The sequence below is a fragment of the Heteronotia binoei genome, chromosome 7, assembly GCF_032191835.1.
Source record: "Heteronotia binoei isolate CCM8104 ecotype False Entrance Well chromosome 7, APGP_CSIRO_Hbin_v1, whole genome shotgun sequence".
NCBI classification, from domain to species: Eukaryota; Metazoa; Chordata; class Lepidosauria; order Squamata; family Gekkonidae; genus Heteronotia; species Heteronotia binoei.
Genome location: NC_083229.1, coordinates 134,769,735 through 134,794,536, shown reverse-complemented (window position 1 = coordinate 134,794,536; position 24,802 = coordinate 134,769,735). Strand labels below are relative to the sequence as shown.

The 24,802-nt window shown below is 48.2% G+C and overlaps 1 protein-coding gene across 4 annotated transcripts in view; it reads left to right on the top strand.

The window, feature by feature from the left end:
• Nucleotides 1-24,802, top strand: part of TRIO (trio Rho guanine nucleotide exchange factor) — a 287,901-nt gene that overhangs the window by 120,465 nt on the left and 142,634 nt on the right. For all 4 annotated transcript variants that reach the window (XM_060244315.1, XM_060244316.1, XM_060244317.1 and 1 more), the window contains exons 10-19: nucleotides 2,447-2,569; nucleotides 3,660-3,851; nucleotides 10,983-11,152; nucleotides 11,437-11,611; nucleotides 12,677-12,872; nucleotides 13,761-13,927; nucleotides 16,281-16,400; nucleotides 17,915-18,106; nucleotides 18,988-19,137; nucleotides 22,743-22,857. In XM_060244315.1, the coding sequence (XP_060100298.1) occupies nucleotides 2,447-2,569; nucleotides 3,660-3,851; nucleotides 10,983-11,152; nucleotides 11,437-11,611; nucleotides 12,677-12,872; nucleotides 13,761-13,927; nucleotides 16,281-16,400; nucleotides 17,915-18,106; nucleotides 18,988-19,137; nucleotides 22,743-22,857 (1,600 nt within the window). The remainder of the gene's footprint in view (nucleotides 1-2,446; nucleotides 2,570-3,659; nucleotides 3,852-10,982; nucleotides 11,153-11,436; nucleotides 11,612-12,676; nucleotides 12,873-13,760; nucleotides 13,928-16,280; nucleotides 16,401-17,914; nucleotides 18,107-18,987; nucleotides 19,138-22,742; nucleotides 22,858-24,802) is intronic.

Below are 24,802 nucleotides of genomic sequence, written 5' to 3'. Positions count from 1 at the left end.
GGCCTGCCCTACAGTACTTGGAAAAGCAGCCTACAAGGAGACAACATGGAGGGCTTCCCAGGCCTGTTGAGGCTCTTGCTCTTTGTGAATTGGGCCTGCTCCTCCTCCAGGCCATCAAAGCGGTGGAAACATCACAGTTTTTCTTCACTGTCAGGCATTGTCTTGAAGTTACTCCACAGAGGGACAGGCAGCAACCTTTTATTAAAATGAAATCCAAATGTGTACTTTATAACTTACCTCTTGGTCTCTGAGGACAATTTGTCATCAGATGGTCTGGAACTGACTAAGGGTGTCTAAGTTGGTTTTCATGCAAAGCTGGAATCCCTCAGAATGATTTCTAGGTGGGTGCTTGAGATCCAGAGGAAGGTGAGCCAGAGGGATCTTGTAGCAGATAATGGGAGGTGCCCCCCCCCGCCCCGATGATGTCTGTGCTGAATCTCTGTTCTGTTGGTGGTCACCTCTGCACGGCCAACTCTTCTTCTTGTCTAGCATTTCTTTTAAGATAAGTTTTATTAATTTTTTCTACATACTACAAACAATAAGGGAAAGGGTTGTGGGATACAGGATAGGACAAGAGCATTATAAGTTCTACATATAATTATCTTTTCTCTCAAAATCATCACTAGTAAATCTTAATCATGTCATTATAAATTTTGCACACATTTTCAATATTTAGTAAAACATCTCTATCTCAAGTTCTAATATTTCTTCTGTACCTCCAACACAATATATGTTTTATTTCTGTTACAAACTTTATATTTATAAAATTTAGGCATATTGGTCCCTAAAAATAATTCAATAATAAAGTATTACTTCTTTTCGCTAAGTCTAATACATCATATTCTTATCTTGATTTTATTAACTCAATATATTTCTCATTTTAAACTATTTACTAAATGTCTTCAACAAGCTATGCACATTCTAAAAATCACCTCAGAAGTATCTCAAATATATAGTTTCCCCCCAATAAATCTATTACATGCCTATCTCCCAAATAGTTCCTCCACATTTAATTTTAGTACCTCATCACCAAGATTTCAATCCAACATTTATTTCTTAACCGTACAATTTTAATCTGAGCCTCTTCCCAATAATACCTCTAAGAATTCCAAATTCTTCCTTTCTACCATTCCAACAATTCTTCCCCAGCAATACGTTATTCATTCCTTTCTTATTTTTAACCACCCTTTTATATATTTTCCCCTCACCACCAGCTAAATAATCTAAATAAATCCCTCCCAATATCACAATCTTTTCCCAAACTGTCCAATTTTAACCAATACTTACAAATTTTTAACTTCATCTCTAATAATCTGTTTCTCACAAAGCCCAACGCGGTATTAATTTCTTCTCCATTTCTGACAATTCAAAACTTATTCGTCTCTTTCTTTTTGAAGATCTTCCAGTTTTTGGCCAGTCCTAATAACATACGTCTGTCAAAATTTTCTGGGCTGTTGTATTTCTTGTTCTCTTTTACAGTTGCAGCGCGCTCCTGTGTTTGTTTCCCTGCTACTGCTGCTACAGACAGTTGGGCTTTCATTTCCTTCCTCTCATCATTGTTTAATGTGCTGGCATCATCTTCTCCTTTCTGTTTTGTTTTTGGGACCTTTAAGAGGCGCTCTTCCTTTCTGATAAGGTGTTCTTTCTCCTTCACCACCGACTCCATTTTAAAATAATTCTCACGGTGGAGCTGGAGGCAAAGAAGGTGCTACGAATCCCGCACCTGTCGGGATTCGGGATTATATCCCACACCTGTCGGGATTATATATATATATATATAAAAAAAAATTTTGGCCACTGTGTGACACAGAGTGTTGGACTGGATAGGCCACTGGCTTGATCCAACATGGCTTCTCTTATGTTCTGCTTCTGACCCTGAAGCTCATGTGACCTGGAAGCGCTTGTCTAGCATTTAGACTGGGGGACTTTCTGGTGCACTCTTTGTAAATTGGGAATGCTCCTCAGAAGACAGAAGCATTGTTGCAGATTCCTGTGGTGAGCCACTTTACCTGTGCAACTGGTCCATGTCAAGAGGGAGAAACTTGATATGGCCTTCCAATGTGCCCAGCATCCCTGAGCCAGGCTTCATGCTCACAGGACAAGATGGGTCAGCATGTCAGTCTGTCTGTAGCAGGAGCCCCTTTAAGACTACCAAAGTTTGTGGCAGGTTTGTGAGCTTGCGTGAGTCACTCTTCAGTGAGCTGTCACTCACCAAAGCTCGTCCTGTCACAGATTTTGTTAGTGTTTATGGGGCTACTGGATTCTTGCTTTTTTCTACTGCCATGAGGGTTTTGTTTGCTGTTAACTCATTGTTTAGCTATTTTGATACCTTCTGACTGTGACCCATGACTGCTTAAATCAGCCAAACCTGTTTGTTACTGTGATGGTAGCAGCCAACCTGTGCTCAGGCAATTGAGCATTTCTTCCTGCTGGCTTTTCCTTACAGGTGCTGGATTGGATTGAAAACCATGGGGAAGCCTTCCTTAGCAAACACACCGGGGTTGGGAAATCGCTGCATCGAGCCAGAGCATTGCAGAAGCGTCACGAGGACTTTGAAGAAGTGGCTCAGGTAGGACCAGTCCTTGGCATCAGCTTGGTCTGGAGGCTTAGTTTGTAAGGATGCCCCCAGCCCCAGTTCCTCTTTGAGAGACGGAACAGACTTTAAAGCAGAGCAGTTTTTTACCTTTAGCCTTTAAGGGATCCCATTGATGGCTTATGTGGTCTGGATTCTGAAACATTTACCCCAGTTTTTGTCTGGGGAAAAATTGAAAATTTGGAGGGAAATTTCCTTGTTTAAGTCAGATTCTTTACATCACATTGTTTGAAATGTTTATGGCGGTGGAGGGGGTGGGGGATGCCACTAGACAGAGAAAGAATCACATCACTCTTGTGGTTGCACAAAAAATGTCATTACAAATGGTATCTTTTTGATTTGTTAGTTTCTGCATTCTGTCCTCCCCCCAAAAAACTCCAAATGATGCTTTAGCGTCTTGCCTTGGGCTGCTCGTGAATTGCCTTGGCCAGGCAGGGAGCTGAGTCTGTGCTGCTCGTATGCAAGCCCAGCACCAGCCCCTCCATCGTCCTCCTTTCACTTCCCAAGACATGGCTTGAAACGATGATTTGGGTAACCTCTTTTGTTGCTTCCAGTTCAGCACAAACAGTGAGTTGGAATGAAGCCAGCAGATTACATCTGTAAAATAGAATGTTAATTTCATAGCACCAGTGAGTTTTGAACAGACCCGTCAAAAAATACATTTTCTACTTTGGCTGCTGCTGTGAATAGAGTCCATTCTGGAGGCCTCTGTATCCCAAATTTAAAGGAAAGATCTTTTATTTGATGTTTGGACAATGTATGCAGAATTTCTGCATTGTCAAAATTGAGTAGCTCTTCTCTGGACTAGACTGTGTGTGTTGTGGATAGTATCTCACATGCAGGTACCAGTTAACTGTTTCAGTAGGTTTAATGTTAGGAATTAATCAGCTGTAATGTGATAAAGCTGCAAACATTTGAAAGGGTTCAACAAAGTTAACTATGTGTGGGCTGGTATTCAGGAGGCATAGACGTGGTAGATCACCTTCTGTGGATGTATGGAGAGATGACCGTCCATTTAAATGGTTGCTTACAGAAATTTTTTCCATCGTTTTCTCTTCTCCCCCAGAACACCTACACCAATGCAGACAAATTACTAGAAGCCGCTGAGCAACTGGCACAGACCGGAGAGTGTGACCCTGAAGAGATCTACCAAGCAGCCCATCAGCTGGAAGACCGGATCCAGGACTTCGTCAGACGTGTAGAGCAGCGAAAGATCCTGCTAGACATGTCTGTATCTTTTCACACCCATGTTAAAGAGGTAAGTAAAGAGTAAAACAGAAAAGGCAGTAAAAGTACCACATGGTTTACACCATGCATTCTGTGATGTCTGACTGGCTAGAGCTGCGGTCCCAAACCCAGGCTGTTTGGGGAACTGTCATTCTAGAGATCTGTATTGGGAGCAGATGTTCAAGGCAGGAGTGGTCTCAGTTTCAATGTATTTAACCTTCGTAGGAGAGTGATTCCCTTATAAAACAGCCATACAATTTTTACACACTTTAACAGGAGGGAATCTGATATTAAAAGGAAGCTAGATGGGCTCCATAGGAAGGTACTGGAGTAGTTCCATCAATTTGTGTAACTGAAATCCTTAATATATTGATAGTGCATGTGGATGAAATCAGAATTTTGATCCTGTGTATGTGGATGAAATCAGAATTTTGTCCTTCATTCTATGGTGCTCCTTAAGGCATATGATGAACAATGGTATTCAAGTGTACTGGAAACTTAACTTCTTCAGAATTTTCCTGTTTTTCCCATTGAGGCAAGATCACAGCTAGAGAACCTATGCAGATGAGGTACAGTTTGCTTCAGTTTTATTCTTAGTGTTAAGACGGATCACCTCTGCTCTTCCCTCCCCCTGAAGCACGAGATTCAGGATGTCATGTGGTTGATTGGATGGCGCATAAAGGCTTCCATGTTTTTAGAAAGGGCATCTGCATATACTGCAAACTTGTCAAGTTTGATAAAAATGTAATGTTATTTTCCAGGAACAAGCTATCGTTCATGCTCCTTCTCTCTCACTGAATTGCCAATTAGGCCATTTTAAAACAAAAGTGCTTCACCATGGCACTTCCTGCCACCCTTCGCATGCAGCCACTTCCTGACTTTCACATTTCTTGCCCTGCCATTGATATAGCCTGCCTGGCAAGTTTGACTCCAAGGCAGAGAAGCTTTTGTTATCTTTTCTGTGCACGCTGTTAAGTGGGAACCTGCAGAGATTTGTGAAGAGCCCTCTTCCTGCAGGGCAATGCTCAGATGTTTGAGCGACAGGGAACTCTTGGTTGCATTTGGTAGGCATCTCAGCCTCCAGATCAGCTTAGAATATTATTGGACTCCCCTCCTCAACAACAACGCTGTGAAGTAGGTTAGTCCAAGAAAGAGTCACTGGCCCAAGAGTACCCTGTGAGATTCCATCATCAGGTGGGGACTTGAACCTGCTTCTCCAAGGTGGTAGTCAGAAACTCTAACTACTACACCACACTGTCTCTCTTTAGGTTGTTTACTGTGCTGCATTTGGATAAAAAGCAAAATGTTTTCTATCTGTGGCTGATAATAAGTTTTGAGTATGTCGATAGTAAAAATAATTTAAAAAGCGGAATGAGTGTGTCATGTCACAAACAGCACAGGTTGTTCCTTTCAGAACATGATTTAGACAGGGACATGAAAAGATCCCCTTCACTTTGGCACTGAGGAGTTGCTGGATGAGGTCAAAGGTCCTTCTAGTTCAGGATTGTTTCCAGGAAAGCAGGAAGCAAAAGACATTCGTTCCTTAACAACTATGGAGGTAGCCGGGACCGTCCCCTCTCTCTAAAAGGCATTCCTCTTGTGATGGATACAGCCAGTCGCTGCCCCCAGGAGAGGAAACCAGTCCAGGGCAAGCTGCACTGCCCGCCTCCCCAGCACCCCCTCTCAGTGTCCTCCTCAGGCTGAAGCAACTGAAACTGGCCTCTAGAACGATGGCAGCTTGACTCTCTGACAACATTCAGCTGCTGTGCTGCACCCATGTGGTTTTTATCCACAGAACACGTAGCAAATAAGTGGCAAGAGGTGCCTGAAGATGGCTTCAGATCTCACTGGGTGTTTGTGTAATGCCTGCTGCCTGCCATTTGGAGATGCTCCCCTGGATGGCACTGAGAATATGAGAGGGCAGGAGGAAAGTATTCTTCCTTCTCTCTCAGATGAGCTCTGGCCGGATGAGTTCTGGGCTTGGGTGCTTCCATTTACGTTCTAACTGTTGTCCCTTCTCCTTCGTGCCTCAGGGAGCACAGCAGCGTCTGCTGGGTGGGAGACGGTACAGAGGAGCAGTTGGGTGCTGCTGGAGAGAGAACTGTGGCTTCAGCAGGAGGCCTTGAGGAGGCAGCGAAGGCCCCTCACCTGAAGATACAGGAAACCTCTTTCCATCCTTGAGCCTCGTGTCCCCTTGAGGTTATCCCTCTGAGGTACACAAGGCCCAAATTTGAGACTAGAGGTTTAGTCCTTCCAGGAGGCAGTTCTTTGACTTAGGAAGTGCTTACAGCCAACTCTTGCAGGAAGACGTTGACCAGAGGGAGGGCACCCGCTGATGAACAGGACCTGCCATGCGTAGTTCCAGGAGGGCAGTACCTTCAGGAACTCCTCAGATGGTACCCATGGCAACGGGAGGAGAGGCTTTGATGGAGGATGCAGTCAGCGGTGATTCATGAACTTTGGGAAGGCTGCACAGATGTGCTGGAATGGTGCCTGGATCTCCCCCCAGACACCACTCAGCGCAGAGAAATCTTTTTCCTCTTGTTTCTGCCTCTCATTTCCTACATCGCTTCCTTGTCTCTGCTGGGCAAGTGATCTATGGTATTTTTAAGGAGATACGTTCTAGTCTATGAACTGAAGGGGGGAACTTGTAACTCCACCATGACTTTGAGAGCCAGTGCGGTGTGGCAGCTAGAGAGTGGAGTCAGAACTGGATTCAGACACGTGCTTAGCCAGACAGTTTATAGACTGTCCTGGGATCACGTTCTCACTTGCTTCGTAGGGTGATGCAGGTGGGCAGCCGTGTTAATCTGAAGCAGCAGAACAAAGTGTGAGTCCAAGGGCACCTTGAAGACCCACAAAGTTTTATTCTGGGTATGAGCTTTCAAGTGCAGGCAACAGAGTTTAAATCTGGGTGTTTCTGCACGCAAAAGCTGATTAAACTTTGTTGGTCTTAAAAGGTGCCCCTGGACTCACATTTTATTTTATTACTTTGTAGAGTGATTTGAAGGGTAACATGAGATTATCTCTTCTGCGTTTCTTTTTGTTCCTTGGAGGATGGAGAGGAATCAGATATGGTTGCACAGCCCACCTTGGCATATAGTGTTGTGTATCCGTTACAGAGGATTGCTTTGAACATTTAAGCATTTAAGCACTGTGTAAATATTAAGTAGTAATTGCTGTTGTTACCTTATTTGCTTCTGTTTACACTGGCGTTGTTTCCTGTGTGAGCTGAAAGGCTTGCATTCTGCACTGCTTGTACCCTGCTGGCCAGAGGGCATGGCGGTTTCTGGGCACTGCCATGTCAGCATGAACCAAGCAAAAAGGGGACTGTTCATGACTGGTTTGAGGCGAAGGATCCCTGCCTGGGTGGTGACTGGGCCTTTTTCCTCCACCGCACGGCCAGGTCATCTCTTCTTGTGTCTCTGCCGTGGGTCTTCCTGGGGAATCTGGTTGGCTGGTTCAGGTAGGAAAATGGATTCTGTAGTAGCTGGTCTTTTGGGTCTGATCCAGCAGCGTTCTTTTTGGGGCCACATTACATAGCAATGGCTCAGCCAGCAGTGAATTAGCCACCTATACGGGGCTTTTGGTGAGTGCGGGATGGCTCTGCAGAGGCCGGGAATCCCAGAGTTCCATGTTGTCGACTGGGTGAGCCAATCAAGGAGGACACCATTGCCATGGAAACCCTGGGGACAGTTGCATAGAAGCTCTTTATTTGTCAGTTGACTTGAGGGGAAGTTGGAAGAGGATAGCGACATAGGTGCAGTACAGAAACCAGCGTGAGTGGTGCCTTAGGCGTCATTGCAGAAACGGATAATTGTGTTAGGATTCCCAGAATTCAGACCTTTAAGCCAATGTGCCTACGTCTCTTATTGGACTTGACCACACGTAGCTAAGTTTCTCTTGTTAGTAAAAATCCAAAACAAAGTTTAAATCCTGTGGCACCTTGAAGACCCACAAAGTCCAGTGTGTGCACATGGAAGCTTATCCCAGGAATAAAACTTTGTGGGTCTTCAAGGTGCTGCGGGACTCAGACTTTCTGCTGCTTCAGACCAGCACGTCGACCCCCGCTCCCTCGAATCTAGTAAAAATCCCATGTGCCCAGCCTGCTTGGCCAGTGGACTAGGGAGGGGGACCAAAGGAGGAGGAGCCGTTGCCTCCCCTGGGGTTGCATCGGCCAAATTCTGCTGGGGGTGGCTGGTTTGGAGACAGCCGTGGGAATCTGCCCTGTGGTCATTGCATGCAGAAGGGAAGCAGTCAAGGGTGGCCCTGCTTAGTCCAAACCCAGGCTTGGGAGTGGCAGCAGCGCTCTCTCCGTTGAACCTGGAGCCAGTGGGAGGGGTCTGGAGGGTGCCAAGCCTGCCCCCTTTCCTCAGCCTGTGGCAGCCTCTCCGTCACACCATGCCCCTGCATCCTCAGACAAGCCTGCAAAAGGAAGAAGAAGAAGATAATATTGGATTTATATCCCGCCCTCCACTCCGAAGAGTCTCAGAGAGGCTCACAATCTCCTTTACCTCCCCCCCACCCCACAACAGACACCCTGTGAGGTAGATGAAGATATTGGATTTATATCCTGCCCTCCACTCCGAAGAGTCTCAGAGCGACTCACAGCCTCCTTTACCTTCCTCCCCCACAACAGACACCCTGTGAGGTGGGTGGGGCTGGAGACGGCTCTCACAGCAGCTGCCCTTTCAAGGACAACCTCTGCCAGAGCTATGGCTGACCCGAGGCCATGCTAGCAGCTGCAAGTGGAGGAGTGGGGAATCAAACCGGTTCTCCCAGATAAGAGTCCGCACACTTAACCACTACGCCAAACTGGCTCTCCTAGGGGGAATGGGAAGGGCTGAGCAGTAGAGTGCAGGCAGCTTCTGCATAAGGCCTCTCCAGTCAAAGGGGGTCGGAATGGCATGCACACCAAAGCCCGGGACAGCAGAGAGCTGGGCAGGCAGGTGGGCAGGCATGTACATCGCATGGTACAGCAAGTCAGTGGAGGGGCTGGAGTCTCCCCTTACCCCCGAATGACTAGGGAAGGGCTGTTTTCTTGCTCCAGGGCCAGATGATGGTGATGTGCCAGTCCGCCTGCATAAGACATCGCAGGACTGAAGAGAACAGAATGAACCAAACACTGTCAAAAGAAAGAGCCTCTAAATATCTGATTAATAATTCAGCTTTAAAATCAGTGTTTGTTCTCTAGGAGCTATATATAAACCTGTTTTTTTCAGCCTGGTGCTGTCGTCCCCTGGCCTTGAGCTTCCTAGTCATACAGGCCCAGCTGTGCAACTGGGAGACCCCCGAGTCTTTGCTGAGTTCCTGGCTAAAGACTTCCTGCAGCCCTGTTAGGGCTGGGAAAGGCATTTGGACTATGCATCGCAACCACAGCTTTCTAAATATTGAGAAATTTGGATTGGGCGTGAGCTGGGGAGAGCTCTCAGAGGGCTGGCTTCTTCAGCCTTTAAAGGGAGGAGGCCCACGCCAGTCACCTAGGGGAACTGCAGCTAGCCCAGGGTTCTGTCCCATGGCCTCTCTCTACTGCGGCCCCACTTAAATTTGGTTCTACATGGATGCTGCTGCACTCTTGAACTCTGGAAAAAGGAAACGGGCCAAAAATAAATTGCTGGAGTTCAAAAAGACATACCTCGGATGCCTGACGCTCTCGTCAGTGTTGCTCCGCAGCTGGGGAGGGAGGGCTATGGGGCTTGAATGCCCAGCAGAAGAGCCCTGGTGGGGCTGGGCCAGCCCTCCACCTCTTGCCAAGCGCGGGAATGAAGACCTCAGCCTTGAGGGGGTTTTGGTGTTCTTTTAAAACGGTGTCAAGTGCATTTGTAGTATTCCTAATGCTTCTAGTTGAACTAACCTTGTTTAGAATGTAGAGAACAGATGTTGATTCTTCCTGATCGGGGTGGGGGGGCTCCTCGCTCAGAGGAAGAGCCGGAGTCTTCCTTGCATGAGGAGCAGCCTGGGCAGGCCCAGGGGGGGTGGCTGGGCCAGGCTGGGCAGGATCCTTCGCTCAGAACAGACACCTCTGGGCAGCATAGAGCTGTGGTCTCACTCTGCCCAAGGCAGCCCTTTTTGTGATCATAGATGTAGGTTTTCTATTCATAAGCTTATTACCTGCCTCCTGTCTGCAACTCTGCTGCATGATAAATAATCACAAGCTTGAGTGGCTTAAGGAGATTCATACCTGCCAGAAGTTGTGCTTAGTACCAAAACTAAAAGGTAAAGGTAGTCCCCTTTGCGAGCACCAGTCATTTTCGACTCTGGGATGATGTCACATCATGATGTTTTCACGGCAGACTTTTTACGGGGTGGTTTGCCATTGCCTTCCCCAGTCATCTACACTTTCCCCCCAGCAAGCTGGGGACTCATTTTACTGACCTTGGAAGGTTGAGTCAACCTCGAGCCGGCTACCTGAATCCAGCTTTCGCCGGGATCGAACTCAGCTCATGAGCAGAGAACTCAGAGTGCAGTACTGCAGCTTCCCCACTCTGCGCCACGGGGCTTTTATAAGGACCAAGACTAGTACATGGCTAAGTAAGCTGCAGGACACCAGTACTATATTCATGAAGTCAGTGGGTGCCTGCGCTGCGCCTGTCTGTTCCTGCACGCGAGCAGTTCTGCATTTCTCTGCCTTGCTGGAAGCTGCTGTGAGTGTCAGAGGCCAGAGTGACCAGTCGTTGGATGCAAAGTTTTCTCAACAAAAAAACTTTTAATGACCATGGGCTGCTCTAGGCTTAGCATTTCTACAAGGCTTTAAAATACTCCCAGAAGTTTGCATCCTGTGCCTTGAAATGTCCGCGGGTGTTGTCTTCCTCCCACGGGGGGGGGGGGGGGGAGGTTGAGGCGGATGGTGAACGTTGTCTTGTGGTTTTGTGGTGAAGGTGAGAGTTGAACCAGAGCTGTTTTGACTAAGAGCACAAGCGGTGAGCAGGAAGATCCCTGTTCTAATCTCAGCAGCACTGTGAGCCCCTCGGGCACGCCACTCTTTCCCGGCCTCGGCCCCCTGAGCTCTAGCATGGAATTGATAAGTCTAGAAAGGGGTACATAGTTAGTATTGATATGCACTTCATAATCAGTTTTTTAAAAATAATTTTTCAGGGGAGGGGGGAAAGACTTTGCAGTCTGATGGGCCCTTCATGCTCATTCTCCCCCCCTCCCCCGGCAGCTCTGGACGTGGCTGGAGGAGCTGCAGAAGGAGCTGCTGGACGACGTCTATGCCGAGTCGGTGGAGGCCGTGCAGGAGCTGATCAAGCGCTTTGGGCAGCAGCAGCAAACCACCCTGCAGGTGACGGTGAACGTCATCAAGGAAGGAGAGGACCTGATCCAGCAGCTGAGGTGAGGGGCGGCTTCCCCTGGGGCACCCTCTCCCCACCTCCACCATTGCCTCTGTTGCTCGCTCCACACTCTCTCTGCCCTGCATTCACCACATGCAGGACTAAGTGTCCCCCCAGACAGGTCCTTAGGAAATGGTCAGACAAGTTATAGTCCAGTCCAGTAATAAAAATCCTTGGGGGTACAACATTGTTAATGGTTGTGTATTTGTTGTATGTTCAGGATCATCTTTCATTCCAGTCCTGACATCTTGTGGTTTTACCCTTTTTTCTTCAAAAAACAAAAAGGGATTCTGCAATCTCCAGCAACAAGACTCCCCACAATAGCTCCATCAATCACATAGAGACCGTCCTCCAGCAGCTGGATGAAGCCCAGTCACAAATGGAGGAGCTTTTTCAGGAACGTAAAATCAAGCTGGAGCTCTTCTTACAGCTGCGGATATTTGAGAGAGATGCCATCGACGTGAGTCTCTCCCTCTTCCATGAAGTCTTCCCTTTCTCACCTTGGGGTGGGCCGGATTAGGAGCTGGAGCTTCCGTTGAAAAGTTAAACATCTGAGGAAGCGGTTAGCTCACCTGCTCTTTCCCTGCTCCTGAGTTCAGGTCCTCAAGCCTTTCACTTGGAGACTGGCTGTTATGAGGACAAAAATGTGCCCTTGTCTGCTTTCAGTTTGAGCTCAGTAATTGGTAGTTGGTGTTAGATGGTTAGATAATTTGTATAGGTTTAGGAATCCAAGCACACCAGCAATCTGTTGGCTTTCTGCCAGAACTAAATTTCAGAGCCTCTTTCTGTTCTAGATTTTGCACCTCAAATGTATAATCCCAGGTCAAAAAGAGCTTGCTTATTTAAATATAGCTCTGTTGTGTCTCAAAAGCAGGGTGGGTTAACAATTAGGCCTAGTAGGCACTTTAGGGGTCCCAGGCTGCCTTTCCCCCCTGCTTGCAGCCCTCCCAGCCTGCACACACAGCCAGCAACTGAACTGCTCTTTGCCTGGCTTGCCTGGTATGGCTGCGGCTGGTGTCATTGCCAAGTTTGCCTCTCTGTCTCTCCCCTGCAGCTTTGTCAAAGGGGCTTTTGACAAGGGACCGCGGGCAGCAGGGTGGGTGCTCCAACTCTGAGATAATTTGCGATTGGGCCCCTGAGATTTTGACTGCCTAGGGGTCTCCACATGGTTTAATCTGGAACTGCTCAAAAGATTGATTGGCGTGAAATAAATTATCCTCCCTCTTATCAGAAAAGCATATTAGTTTACTAAGGATTTGGGGCTGTATTCTCACCCTTTCTAAAGGCATTTGGGGTACTTACTTTTAAGCAGCTTTACTTGCAGAGGCTGGATGGCTATCTGACAGCAATGAGGATCTTGTGAATTTAGGGGGAGGGGTTTGTGAGTTTCCTGCATTGTGCAGGGGGTTGGACTAGATGACCCTGGAGGTCCCTTCCAACTCTATGATTCTGTGATAGAGAAAGAACCTTTCCTGCCTGTCATCAGATGCTGAACTGCTGATCTTTTTCTTCTTTGGGGCTTTAGATCATTTCAGACCTGGAATCCTGGAACGATGAGCTCTCTCAGCAGATGAACGACTTTGACACGGAAGACCTCACAATTGCGGAGCAGCGGCTGCAGCATCACGCAGACAAAGCCCTGACCATGAATAACCTGACCTTTGATGTCATCCACCAAGGGCAAGACCTCCTCCAGTATGTCAATGAAGTGCAGGCCTCTGGTAAGGCAGATCTGTCCAGGGCACTTCTGCAGTCGGGCCTGGGAGGAAGGGAGAATCCCTGCTCAACAGGCATGATGGGTTTGGGGCGTCATCAAGCGTTGAAATGCCTCACCCTTTCTAATGAAATATTTGGGAATTGTGTTTTAAATGAAAGCTTTTGAGGTTATCCGTCTGTCCAGGACACGTTCTTAGACTCTGTTAAGCAGCGGGAATGGTAATTGGGTGTGCTATTTGGGAGGAAGATATTCTGGAGTCTGGGATCCAGCTGCTCCTTTCAGTGATCCCAAGTGTTGAGGTTTTTGAACTGTGGACCCCTCCCCCCACCCCCCGGTAAAGATCTTTCTCACGGAGTACAAAGTGCAGGTAGGCAGCAAGCTGTGAGACCAAAATGTTCCCTTGTCCTCCTGGGGGTGGGGGGGGGGTGGAGAGAGCAGAAGGCTCCTGGAACGAAATTCTCATCAAAGATAACTGATCAGATTGGTGGAAGAAGATGATTTGGGTTGAAGAGAAGGGACACAAAACTAAACGCTGCTGGACTCCGTGCCCGTGGCCCTCACCTGGTGGCCAGCACAGGCAGACCCGGATTCTATGACGTGTGCTGAAATGCCCCTCAGGAGCCCCAGCTGTCAGGCTGCAGGGAATTCTGCTTGATGCAGTCGTCACACTTTGGCACTCTGCCAAATTAGAGACGTCCGCACACATTAGCCATGCCCCCTCGTAGTTTTACACAAACCTTACAAGAAGCTGAGATTTCTATGCGCAATAAAAATGCTGTGAGTGTTGCAGCTGCAGGGGATTTTGGATCGTATGCCCTTGGTGATAGTTTGTAATGCAATAAATGCAGCTTTGGTCCTGTCCCCACGTCTAACTCCTGGCTGGCGGTTGCAGGGGTGGAGCTGCTGTGTGACAGAGATGTGGACATGGCAACTCGCGTCCAGGACTTGCTGGAGTTCCTTCACGAAAAGCAGCAGGAGCTGGACTTGGTGGCTGAGCAACATCGGAAACACCTGGAGCAGTGTGTGCAACTGCGCCACCTGCAGGCCGAAGTCAAGCAGGTATACTGCACGGTACCCAGCCCCTGCTCAGCAGCCTTTGTCAGGAGATGGTTGATTAGCAGAAGTGATTGTCTAAGCTCTTTGCCAGAGGGGTAGTTGGTGTGAATTATTTATTTATTTATTTATTTATTTATTTATTTATATTTCGATTTATATCCCGCCCTTCCCACCGAGGTGGCTCAGGGCGGCTCACAACACATAAAACTTACATAGGTTTGGCTTAAAAACAATTACATAGCAACAGTTAAAACAATAAATTAATAAAACATGGGACATAAAAATTAATGCTGAAGAGCTGCTGGTGAGATAACAGATTCCTTGCTGCAGTTTTTCACTCCATTCTTTGAGCCACCAGATGAAAACCTGTGTCTCTGGCTGTCAGATCATATACACAGAACTGGGTGCACTCTCTCTCTGGGAGGGGGTGCATGGGAAAGTCCAAGTGAGCGGGAGGCAGTTGGCAGCAGGGATGCCCTGTGCTTGAGCTCCTTTTCCAGCAAGGGAGCAGCACTGTCGCCTCAGAAGCAGGAAAGGCTCTTGGGAAGAGGATGGTCCCCTCCAGCCGGCTGCTGTCAGTGGCCAACGGTTTGGTCTGCTGCGCAGGGCTTCCATGGCTTGTGTCATTGCTTTCCTTAATATGGGTATTATATTAACATACCTGATCTTTCTCTACTGGCTGAATGAGATTTAGTTTTGAAATTTGAGTGCCGAATTTAAGTTGTAGATGGTGCAGCTTACAGCAAGCATCTCACTCGAACATCAGGTTTTGGGTTTGCCTGAATCTGAGCACAGATTGGAAATCTTCTACATTTAGCCTTGAAAGAAATACAGTTTCATGTTCTGAACAGTGCAAAGAATTCTCAGTTTGTTTTTGTCTCTGTTGTTTTTGAACAATAGGAAGCTGCCTTTCTCTCCTGACAGAAGCAGCCTCAGTACAAAAATACCCATTTCATGGGAAGCCAGGAAGGAAGAGGGCTGGCTGCTTTCCCCTTTGAGTTGGAAAAAGCTCCACAGCTCAGCAGGCATTAGATCAGGCAGAACAAACTATGTTTAGTTATTTGTTGTGTTTGTTCCCTGCCCGATTCTTCCAACGTGGCCAGGACTTGCTGTCAGATGTGGGCAGCTTAGGATACTCCCCCCCCTCGCAGTTTACTGCAAGCCCTGTGACTTTGCTCAGATGGCGGGTGATTGGAAGAAACCGATGGGAATTACTGTTTTCAGAACTGTTGTACATAAAAAATTATATTTGCATTAGTGCATTTGTACTTTGATGATGTTCTTTCTAGCTGAGCTTCTTCCTCACAAACTGTTATCCTCCAATTCTTTAATGTTATTATTATTTAAAATATTTCCAATTCAGGGTTCCCCTGGCAACAGGCATCACAAAGTTTCAGTTGTTTCAGTTATTAAAACACAGAGGACTCGATTCCTCCCCAGCAGTTGCTCCCCCCGGGCTCCTGCTTGAGCTGGCTGAAGCCAGTTGACCCCCCCCCCCAGGGGCTGCGCAGGCAGCTTTTGATCCACACCTGCCTTCCATCCCCCTCGCAGCGGCCAGGTCTGGTTTCTTTGAGATCCAGAGGCCACAAGGGGAGTGGGAGGTGGCTGCGGCTCAAAAGGCCCCTGCGCAGCCTCTGGGTGGGGCGGGGGGGGGGGGGATCAGTTGCTTGAGCTGCCTCAAGAACAGCTACTACTGGTGAGGAATCAGTCACAATTAAAATATATTTTTAATTAAATAAAACAAAATATAAGCACATAGGCAAGTAGAGAAAAGGGCTAATGAGAGTCAGCGAGGGGAGAAGGTAGCCTTGGAGGAAGGCAGAGGAATCTCTCCGGGAGGGGCAGCCAGGAGCAAGGAGGCCCTTTGAGCAGTGGCCGCCCAGCTAGCTTGGGGGGGGGGCACCCTAAGTGGGGCCTCCAGAGGTGCTTGCTTCCGTGTTTCACAAGGGAGCAGGCTGTCCTTGATGGTTCCTACCCCCCAATTGTGCAGGTATGTTTTGTTCCTGGTGTAGCCAATGAAAACAAGCCATGTTGCATGGAGGCGCAGAGCTGCTTGGGACGCTCCTTGGGGAGAACACAAAGCCCCAGTAGCAGTTCCATTTGCCCCAGACAGATGCCGTCAGATGCTTGGCTGGTGACTGGAAGAATGAAGGAGATTTATCTTGCATATCCTGCTGTGTTTAATTGTAGGGTAATAAAAACCAGTTGGCTTTACGTGATATTTTTGTTTCTGGCTGCTCTTATCTGTGTGGGGACTTCTTAAAATACTGCTGTTGACCAGTGGATGTAGTTAACTTTAAAAGCTATTAGGCCAGGTGTTAAGGGAACCTGATGCATTTTTGCACATCTTTTTCAGGTGTTAGGCTGGATCCGAAATGGAGAGTCTATGCTGAACGCGGGCCTCATCACCGCCAGCTCACTGCAGGAGGCAGAGCAGCTGCAGCGGGAACACGAGCAGTTCCAGCACGCAATTGAGGTTAGAGTTAGAGCCTAAAGAGTCATCCTGCTTATGTAGTCAGGCAAGAACTTGCTGATGAAATAATACACAGCTTCTGTTTACGGGGTTGTCATGGCAGCCTACCATTGACTATAGATCCAGGTGGGTTGCTGTATTGGTCTGAAGCAGTAGAACAAAGTGTGAGTCCAGCAGCACCTTTAAGACCAACGGAGCTTAATTCTGGGCAGGGCTGGTGCCAGGATTTTTGGCGACCTAGGTGAGGCCCCTGCCGCCCGTGCCCTTCCTCCCCCCTTCGCCTGTGGGCAAAGCCGGACCAGGGCCCTGCTTCACCCCTACCTGCCCCCGATTTGCTACAAGTGGAAAGAGAGGCAGAGCAGAGCCAGTGGCCTTCAAAGGGTACCACCTGCCACAGGGAGGGGAGAGCGGCTGGCCCAGGGGCAAGAAGGAAAGGGAGGGAGGAAGCAGGCAGGCGCTCAGCCCCACATGGCCTTGGCACTGCCTGGCTGGGCTTAGGAGTGGGCGACACCCCAGGGGTGGAAATGCTCCCGAATTCCACCCGGCAGCCAGGATTTTGTTGCAAGGCAGGCAGCCAGTCAAGCCGTAGCGGCCTGGAAGGGTGTGGAGGAAATACAGCATCCTCCCCCTCCCCCCTTTCCCTGTGCGCTTTGCAGCCTCTTCCCTGGGGGCAGTGCAGAAGCTGTAGAGGCTGTTGCTTTCTCTTCCTTCCACCCTCCCTCTTCAAGCCTCTTGCTGCAGCCACCCAACCATGGGGGGGGGGGGAATGGGACAGAAGTGGTGGCTTTCCCTCCAGTCCACCAGCAGCAGGGCAGCAGCTTGGAGTGCAGAATACAGTTAGAGTGCCTTCACCACCTGGTTGGCTACGGCAAGAGGCTTGGAGGGTGGAGAGGGAAGGGAAGACAGAGAAATCTGCAAATGAGAGAGAGAGACACGGGGGGGGGGGGGGAGCAAGAGCAGCAGTTGCCCGAGGGCATAGAATATCCCTTTCCCTGCGCGTTCCTGCAGGTCCCCCTCTTCTTAATATCCACATCAGTGAATGCAGGACTGTTCAGATTGGCATGAAGAAAAAGGGAGGAAAATGAAAAGGCAGGTTCCTGCCCCAAATTACAGCCACAGAAGCAAAGACAAAGGGGAGGCAAGGAGAGTGTGGCTTGACATGGGAGCAAAGGCCATGAGAAGGATTTGAAGGAAGAGGAGGGGGGGAGCCTGCAATGCGCTCCGAGGTTCTTCTAGTAATAGCTCATGGGAGACTCCTTCTTGAGCATCTTCTGTGGCTGCTTGGGAACAGCAACTTGCTTCCAGGCGTGTCTACAAGGGTCCTGTGACCTCAGAGTGTTGCATGCCCGACTCCACCTTCACTGCAGGTGGGGAAGAGGCACCTCTGGGCTCCACGTCTCTGGCCTGTAGATGCAAGTGGTGATTCTGCTGCAAACAGAAACAAGGAGTCCCAGAGTGGGGCATGCTCTGAGGGCGACGAGTGAAGGAAGCCGCCTGTCTTTTGGTCATTTCATCAGAAAACGCACCAGAGTGCGCTGCAGGTGCAGCAGAAAGCGGAGGCCATGCTGCAGGCGAATCACTACGACATGGACATGATCCGTGAGTGTGCGGAGAAGGTGGCCTCTCACTGGCAGCAGCTGATGCTCAAGATGGAAGACCGTCTCAAGCTTGTGAACGCTTCCGTGGCCTTTTACAAAACCTCAGAGCAGGTACTGGAGGAGACTATTCGTGACGCTTCCGTCCCTTTGCTTAATGGGAAATGTTTTTATGTTATGTTTGCTTTATTTTGTTCTACTTATATTTAAAGCCTGTGTTCAGTGAAGTCCTGTTAATAAGGAGAATCTGTTCATTTTTATAGACTCCAGCCATTTGCTGCGTTCTCAGTGCTGATTCCCAGCTATATATTAGTATTTGTAAGCTGACCAACATTTTTCTGCTCTTGACGGAGTCCCTGAGCACTTGTCATGAGCATAAGCGATGTTTGTAGAGGAAATACACGGCTTCCGGGAGGGTCTGTGTTCCACAGGCAACAGGGCTTTTTAGAAGGCTCAGTTCAGGGCCTGCTCTCTACCCATTATTCCTTTAAGCCGTCATGGGATTCTGGCTAGATCTAAACAAACAGTGCAGATTTATTTAAAAATCTATTCAGTTATTTGCGGCATTTTTCTTATGCAGCTGTTCTTGCTGAAGGGACCCAACAGCATCTTAAAAAAATTTTACTGAAATGCAGTGAAGCCACACAACCCAGACAGATCCTGCGCTGCCAGTGTGGGACGAGGAAGTGGTGACAGTACCACCATCTCCTGTTAGCAAAGGTGTCACTCGCTCACTGACCAGGAGTGGCAGAACTGAACTTCCATGATAAACTGGCACCAGGGAGGCTCCCTCTGGTCACACAGGGAGGAGTTTGGATTCCTAAAAAGCGCAGCGCAGTGCTGACCCAAGTCGTGTGGCTGTAGCAGGTCTTCTGAGGGAGGCATTCAGCCCAGTAACCAAGGCTGAGGAGACTGTTGCCATTTCTGATGGCCTCGGCCTCCCTCTCCCCTCCCCGGAGCCCACGCGGCTCAGCACTCCCCCTTTTGGCCGGCAGGTGTGCAGCGTGCTGGAAAGCCTGGAGCAGGAATATAAGCGGGAAGAAGACTGGTGCGGCGGAGCAGACAAGCTGGGCCCCAACTCTGAGACGGATCATGTGACGCCGATGATTAGTAAACACCTGGAACAAAAAGAGGCGTTTTTGAAGGTAACTTTGTCAGCTAAGGATATACGAAGAATTGTGTGGTTTGAGCTCCTGTCTAGACCCTAGCCTGTCACCTGAGCCAATCAGGATCAAGCCACTTTGGATGTGACACTCCCCAAAGACACCTTTCCATCCTTTTATAAACCAGTCCAAGCACTGCCAGATCACGAGAGCCTGTGATGCAAATGGGTCAAGTCTTGCCAGGCATGAGAATGGGCCTGTTGAGGCTGGTCTTTCAGCACTGCTTTGGGTTTTGTGTCCCAGAACGGTGTCAGTCCCAAGCAGGAAGTCCGGGCATTTTGTCTGGACTAATGCCAGCACACAGCTTCTCACTCCTGAAGAGTTCTGGGAAAAGCCCTCAAATATTTATTTATTTGTTTATTTATTATTTATTTATTACTTTTGATTTTTATCCCGTCTCTCTGCAAGCAGACTCAGGGCGGCTAGCAGTCTTCTTAAAGTCATCTGCTATGAGCTGCTTCATTACTTCCTCACCTAAAGACATGTATGCACTTATTGGGTCATCTGGGGGAGGCTTTCTCTGTGCAGATCGTGGAGCCTGGCCGGGGTTCACCCAAGGATGGTTTCTGCACAGGAACCATCACACATGCCGAGAGCTGCAGCTGTCCTTTCAGCTTGCAAGTTCTGAACGCTTCATTTACTGCAGTCGCTGTGGCCGAATGCTGTTGCTTCTCAGAACATACTAAATGTGGAGAAGTAAACAGTGCTTAATTCAGTAGCATGTTGCTTGATTCTCACATTGTCTTGAATTGAGTTTGTTGGCTGTGTTTCTGTATTATCTGAACTGCCTTTTTGATCAACTGGTTTGTTCAATGAGGTTATAATCAGTCAAATTAGGGATTTAGATAGATTCCTGGAGGACAGGTCTATCAGTGGTTGAGGGAAACCTCCACTATCAGAGGCAGTCCTAGTGCCTCTGAATCCTAGTGCCAGGAGGCAACATCTGGGGAAGGCCTCAGCCTCCATGCTGTGTTGTTGGCCCTTCATAATAATAATAATAACAACAGAGGAACTGGTTGGCCACTGTTTGAGACAGGAGGCTGGACTAGATGGACTATTGGTCTGACCCAGCAGGGCTCTTCTGGTGTTCTTATAAAGCTCTCAGCCTCTGTGCCCTGTTGTTGGCCCTCCAGAGGAACTGGCTGGCTGCTGTGTGAGAAAGGATGCTGGACTAGACCAGTCAGGCAGTATTACTTTTCTACTTCCAAAGGAAAATGTCCTCTGCCAGAAGTTTCTCTTGATTCCCACAAGGTAAACAGGCAACTCATAAATGTTTCAATTTAAATGAATAAATAATTTAGGTTAGAGGTCTTTCCCCTCACCCTCAGCCTGATTCTTATAGCTGGAGTGGCCAGGGGTTGAATTTGGGGCCTTCTGTGTGCCAAACAGATTCTCTGCCACGGAGTCAATGCTCTCCCCCAAGGAGAAGCAAATAGATATGAATGGGGTAAAGTTAATAAATCTTGGCCTTGGAAAAGGTCAGGATAGTGGATGTTTTTATCCCCTGTCGTTTTCTTGCCTTTCTTTCCCTTGTTCCAGTAAATCTGGAGAGGTAAAAATTAACACTCAACAAGTTTGAAAAGGTAGGGGAGGAGGTCCAAGAAAGCTACAAAGTAGGGTGAGAGGGTAAGTTTGTGATTTCTCAGCACAGCAAGTAAAAGTTGTCTAATCTAGTGCAGTTAGTTAATTGGAGCAGAAAGCTGGAAAGTCAAGGAAGCAAAAGGATGTTGAGTCACTTGATTCCCTACCTGACATGAAAACAAGTTCATTTCCTTCAGAGTCACCAGAAAGTAAGGCTTCTAGGACACTTGGTGTTGATTTCCCTGCAGTGAGGAATGCAGACATTATGGGCAGCTGCATTAATGATAACTTTCCAGTCCAATATATTTCCTCAGGGTAGAATCTTCACTGTTGGTCAAGAATTCTTGCTGTAAAACCAGCTTACAGCTGAAATTGCATGTTGAGCTCTAGGCTGGTTTTCTGGGGAGGGGGTCGGAATAAAGCAGCTGAAAACATAAACAGAGTAACAGAATGATCATTATACTGAAAAGAAATATTGACAAAGAGGTTAAATGAGCAGAAACAAAGAGCTGCTGTGACTCTGAGGCAGGTGGCATAACTGATCACGTGTAAAGGGCAGGCGTCTTCCTCCTTGTAGCTTCTCTTTGTTCTTCAGATATGCCTGTTTGAAAGTGAGCCCCATGGGACTGTGCTGCCCCTCCTGGCTGGTTTCAACCAAGGTCCCCCCCCCCCCCCCCCCCCGCTGCTGAGAGGAGCAGATCCCGTCCTGAGCAGAACAGAACTGCTGCCATCTTGAAATGGACGGTGGGCAGACCAAGAGCTCTGTGGGGCACCAGATGGCTGCTGGGCAGGGCAGGGGGTTGAAGTGAGCCCCATGTGCCCCCCAGGACTGGCTGTGCTGCCGTGAGGGATGTGCTCTGGAGCCCGGTTGAGGCCAGGCTGCTGGAGAAGCCAGCTTTGCAAAGCCCCACCTGTGGTGAGCGGAGAAGGGAGTGCAGCCAGCGGCGGCTAGGCTGGGCCCGCAGCTCAATTTTCTGCTGCTTTTTTAAAAAATTGTATTTTTCTACTCTTGTGGAGTAGTTTAGTGGAGCGGTTAAGAGTGGTGGATTCTAATCTGGGAACTGGGTCTGATTCCCCACTCCTCCTTCACTTGCACCTGGTGATGTTACCTTGGATCAGTCACAGTTCTCTCAAGAGCAGTTCTCTCTCACTCAGCCCCACCTGCCTCACAGAGTGTCTGTTGTGGGGAGGGGAAGGGAAGGGAAGGAAGCTTAAGCTGCTCTGAGACTCTGACTGAAGGGCGGGCTAGAAATCCCGTCTCCCCCTCCTCCTCCTCTTCTTAATAATATTATTGATATTATTATATTCCTCTTCCTTCTCCTCCCCCTATTGGAGCTGGAAAAAATCTGGGATTCCCAAAATAATCCTGTATCCAAATACCATGCCAGTATTGAGATCTGGGATTTTTTGGAAATCCTGATTTTTTCCCCCCAGAGATTAAAACAGAAAAATGCTGGTTAAACAAATATTGCAGGCCCCTAATGGAGATTGGAAAGGGCAGCCATGAAGGAGCTAGAAAAGATCCTTGAGTGTAAACCTGGGTCTCTGGTGACCAGCCAAGATCAAGAGAACAGATACCTTTGTAGTCCCCATTAGTGTGTATGGATGTGACAACTGGGCCATGAAGAAAGCTGGTCGGAAGACAGTTGCTGTATTTGGAGTGGAAGGCCCAGCCTGAGGTGGAGGGACTCCATCAGGGAAGCCAGGAGGACTCTCCGTTTGCATGACCTGAGTGAGGCGATTAACAAGAGGCTGTTCCGGAGGCCCTGAATTCCTAGGGTCACCGTAAGTCAGAAGAGATTTGATGACACTCCCTCCTCCCACCCCCAGAGCCTGGTGCCAAGGACTGGCATGACTGCGGATGTGGTAGCCCCCGCTGATGCCACTCAGCTTTTCTGTTCACTCCTGGGGCGTCCAAGTGGACTCAGTTCCTTTCACTTGCCGGAATCCACAGTGACCGTTTCTCATGTGTGTTTGTGTTGATGCGTTTGTGTGGTCCTTTCTAGGCTTGCACACTCGCCCGACGGAATGCCGACGTCTTCCTGAAATACCTGCACCGGAACAGCGTGAATATGCCCGGGATGGTGACTCATATCAAGGCCCCGGAGCAGCAGGTCAAAAGTAAGCTTGCTTGACAGTCCCTATCCGTGATGACCTCCGGTTAGGTCCAAGACCCCCTTCTGGTGAGGCTGGGGCACTCAGGTTCAGGGTCACAATCATACCCTTGCAGGGTCCAGACTGCGACATGTTTGAAGCACTCGGTGCCTTTTTCTTTACCAATGAAGCAGCCCCCTTTGCCCCCCTGCATTGTTATCACAACCAGCTCAAGCAAGTTGCCTCAGAAATGAAAGTATCCAAGCCGTGGCCTTCAGGTCAAAGCCGTACCACACACTCAGGGTCGCATTACAGACATAATACAGTTGGTAAGCCAGCAAACATGTTAAACATAGCAATTCCCCTCTCCAGCAGTTCCCACTACAGCTTTGGTCTGGACTCGAAAAAGGTTGTGCTCGTGGCAAGGAGCATTCTGGACATCGCTTAATGTCCGGCAGCAAAGCCACTGGGGAGGCAGCGCTCTCAGATTCATTAATCTGCTGGGTGTCGGAAACTCCGGCCACTCGGCCCAGCATTGCCCAGGCAGCCTGCAACCAAGTCAAGGAAATGCTAATATAAAATACAAGAAAGTGGCAGAACTCTGGCAATTCAGTCAGTGTTGGTTTGTGTGCATCTACCTAGTTCTTTCTAGGATTCCACACTGCCTCTACAGGCATATTACACGCAGACATTATCATCGTAGTAAAGCAGACTAAAACCATATGAATGAGAAAATATCGAGTAGCCAAAGAAAACTGAAATGCTGGCTTCTCGTAACAAGAACTGCACTAGGACAAACTATGGAAAAACGGCAAAAACATCACAGTGCAAACCCAAAACTTATTTCTTGTAAAAAAATCTAGTCAGTGGTGATGTTTCTTCATTTATATGTGATTAGTATATGAATGTAATTGACTAGCTTTTTCATAACAGACAAATGAGTTTCTTAGGAGTTCTGTTGTGGGCCAGAGAGAAGCAGCAGGGCTCAGGGATCTTGCTGTTGTTTCCGAAGAGTTCAGGGCTTTTAAAGGCTGTGGCCAGCGAAGTCTGGAGACAGGGCAGCAGCTGAGGTGGACCGGCTGGGGCTGTCTCTGCCACACTGGTTGTCCACCAAAGCTTTTGAAGTGTTTGCAGCAGTGGCAGCAGCCCCAACAGCTCTCTCTGGCTCTCGTGGGATCCCTAAAAGGAGCAGGCAGCCAGGAATCAGAAGCCATGCTGATCGTGAACAAATAGGTGAAGTTGGCTCTGTTTAAACACTTAATGTGATGTGTGTTAAATTAAGCACAGTGATGGAAGTGATAACAGTAATGAAAAGTCTGATTCTGTATTGTATCCCGTTAACACCAGCATGCATCCTAAACATGTTTCCTTTTAACACTTATTTATTTACTTCATTCACACCCCCAAGGGAGACCCAAAGTGGCCTTCAACGTTCTCCCCTTCTCCACCTCATCCTCACAACAGCCCTGTGGGGTGGGTCAAGCTGGGAGTGTGTGACTGGCCCAAGGTCAACCAGCAAGCTTCCATGGCAGAGCAGAGATTCGAACCCAGGTCTCCCAGATCCTAGTCTAACTCCTTTTGCATGTAGAAGTTATGTCTCTCCACATATCACTTTGTTTAGAGCAAGTCAAGAGTTGAAAAATTCAGACTGGAGCAGACTTTGGGTAAACATGAATGGCTCTGTTTCATGTGTACAAGTTGGTGGGGGTTGTATCTTGTCTAAGGTAAGGTAATGTATCAGATATATTTTCTAAATAAGCAAATGCCTTATGCACATATTCAAAAGACAAGACACACAAGCTTTCAGTGCACATCCCATTCAGAGGTGGTCTAGCCGGAACACTGAGCAAGCTGTACTTTTTAAAAACCACTTCTCCTTGCTTCTTGTTTTCACCTGCTGATGTTCTCCTGTGTTTATTTGCATTACCTTGAGAATTAAAATTCATGTAGCTTTCTTGGGAATTCACTTTTA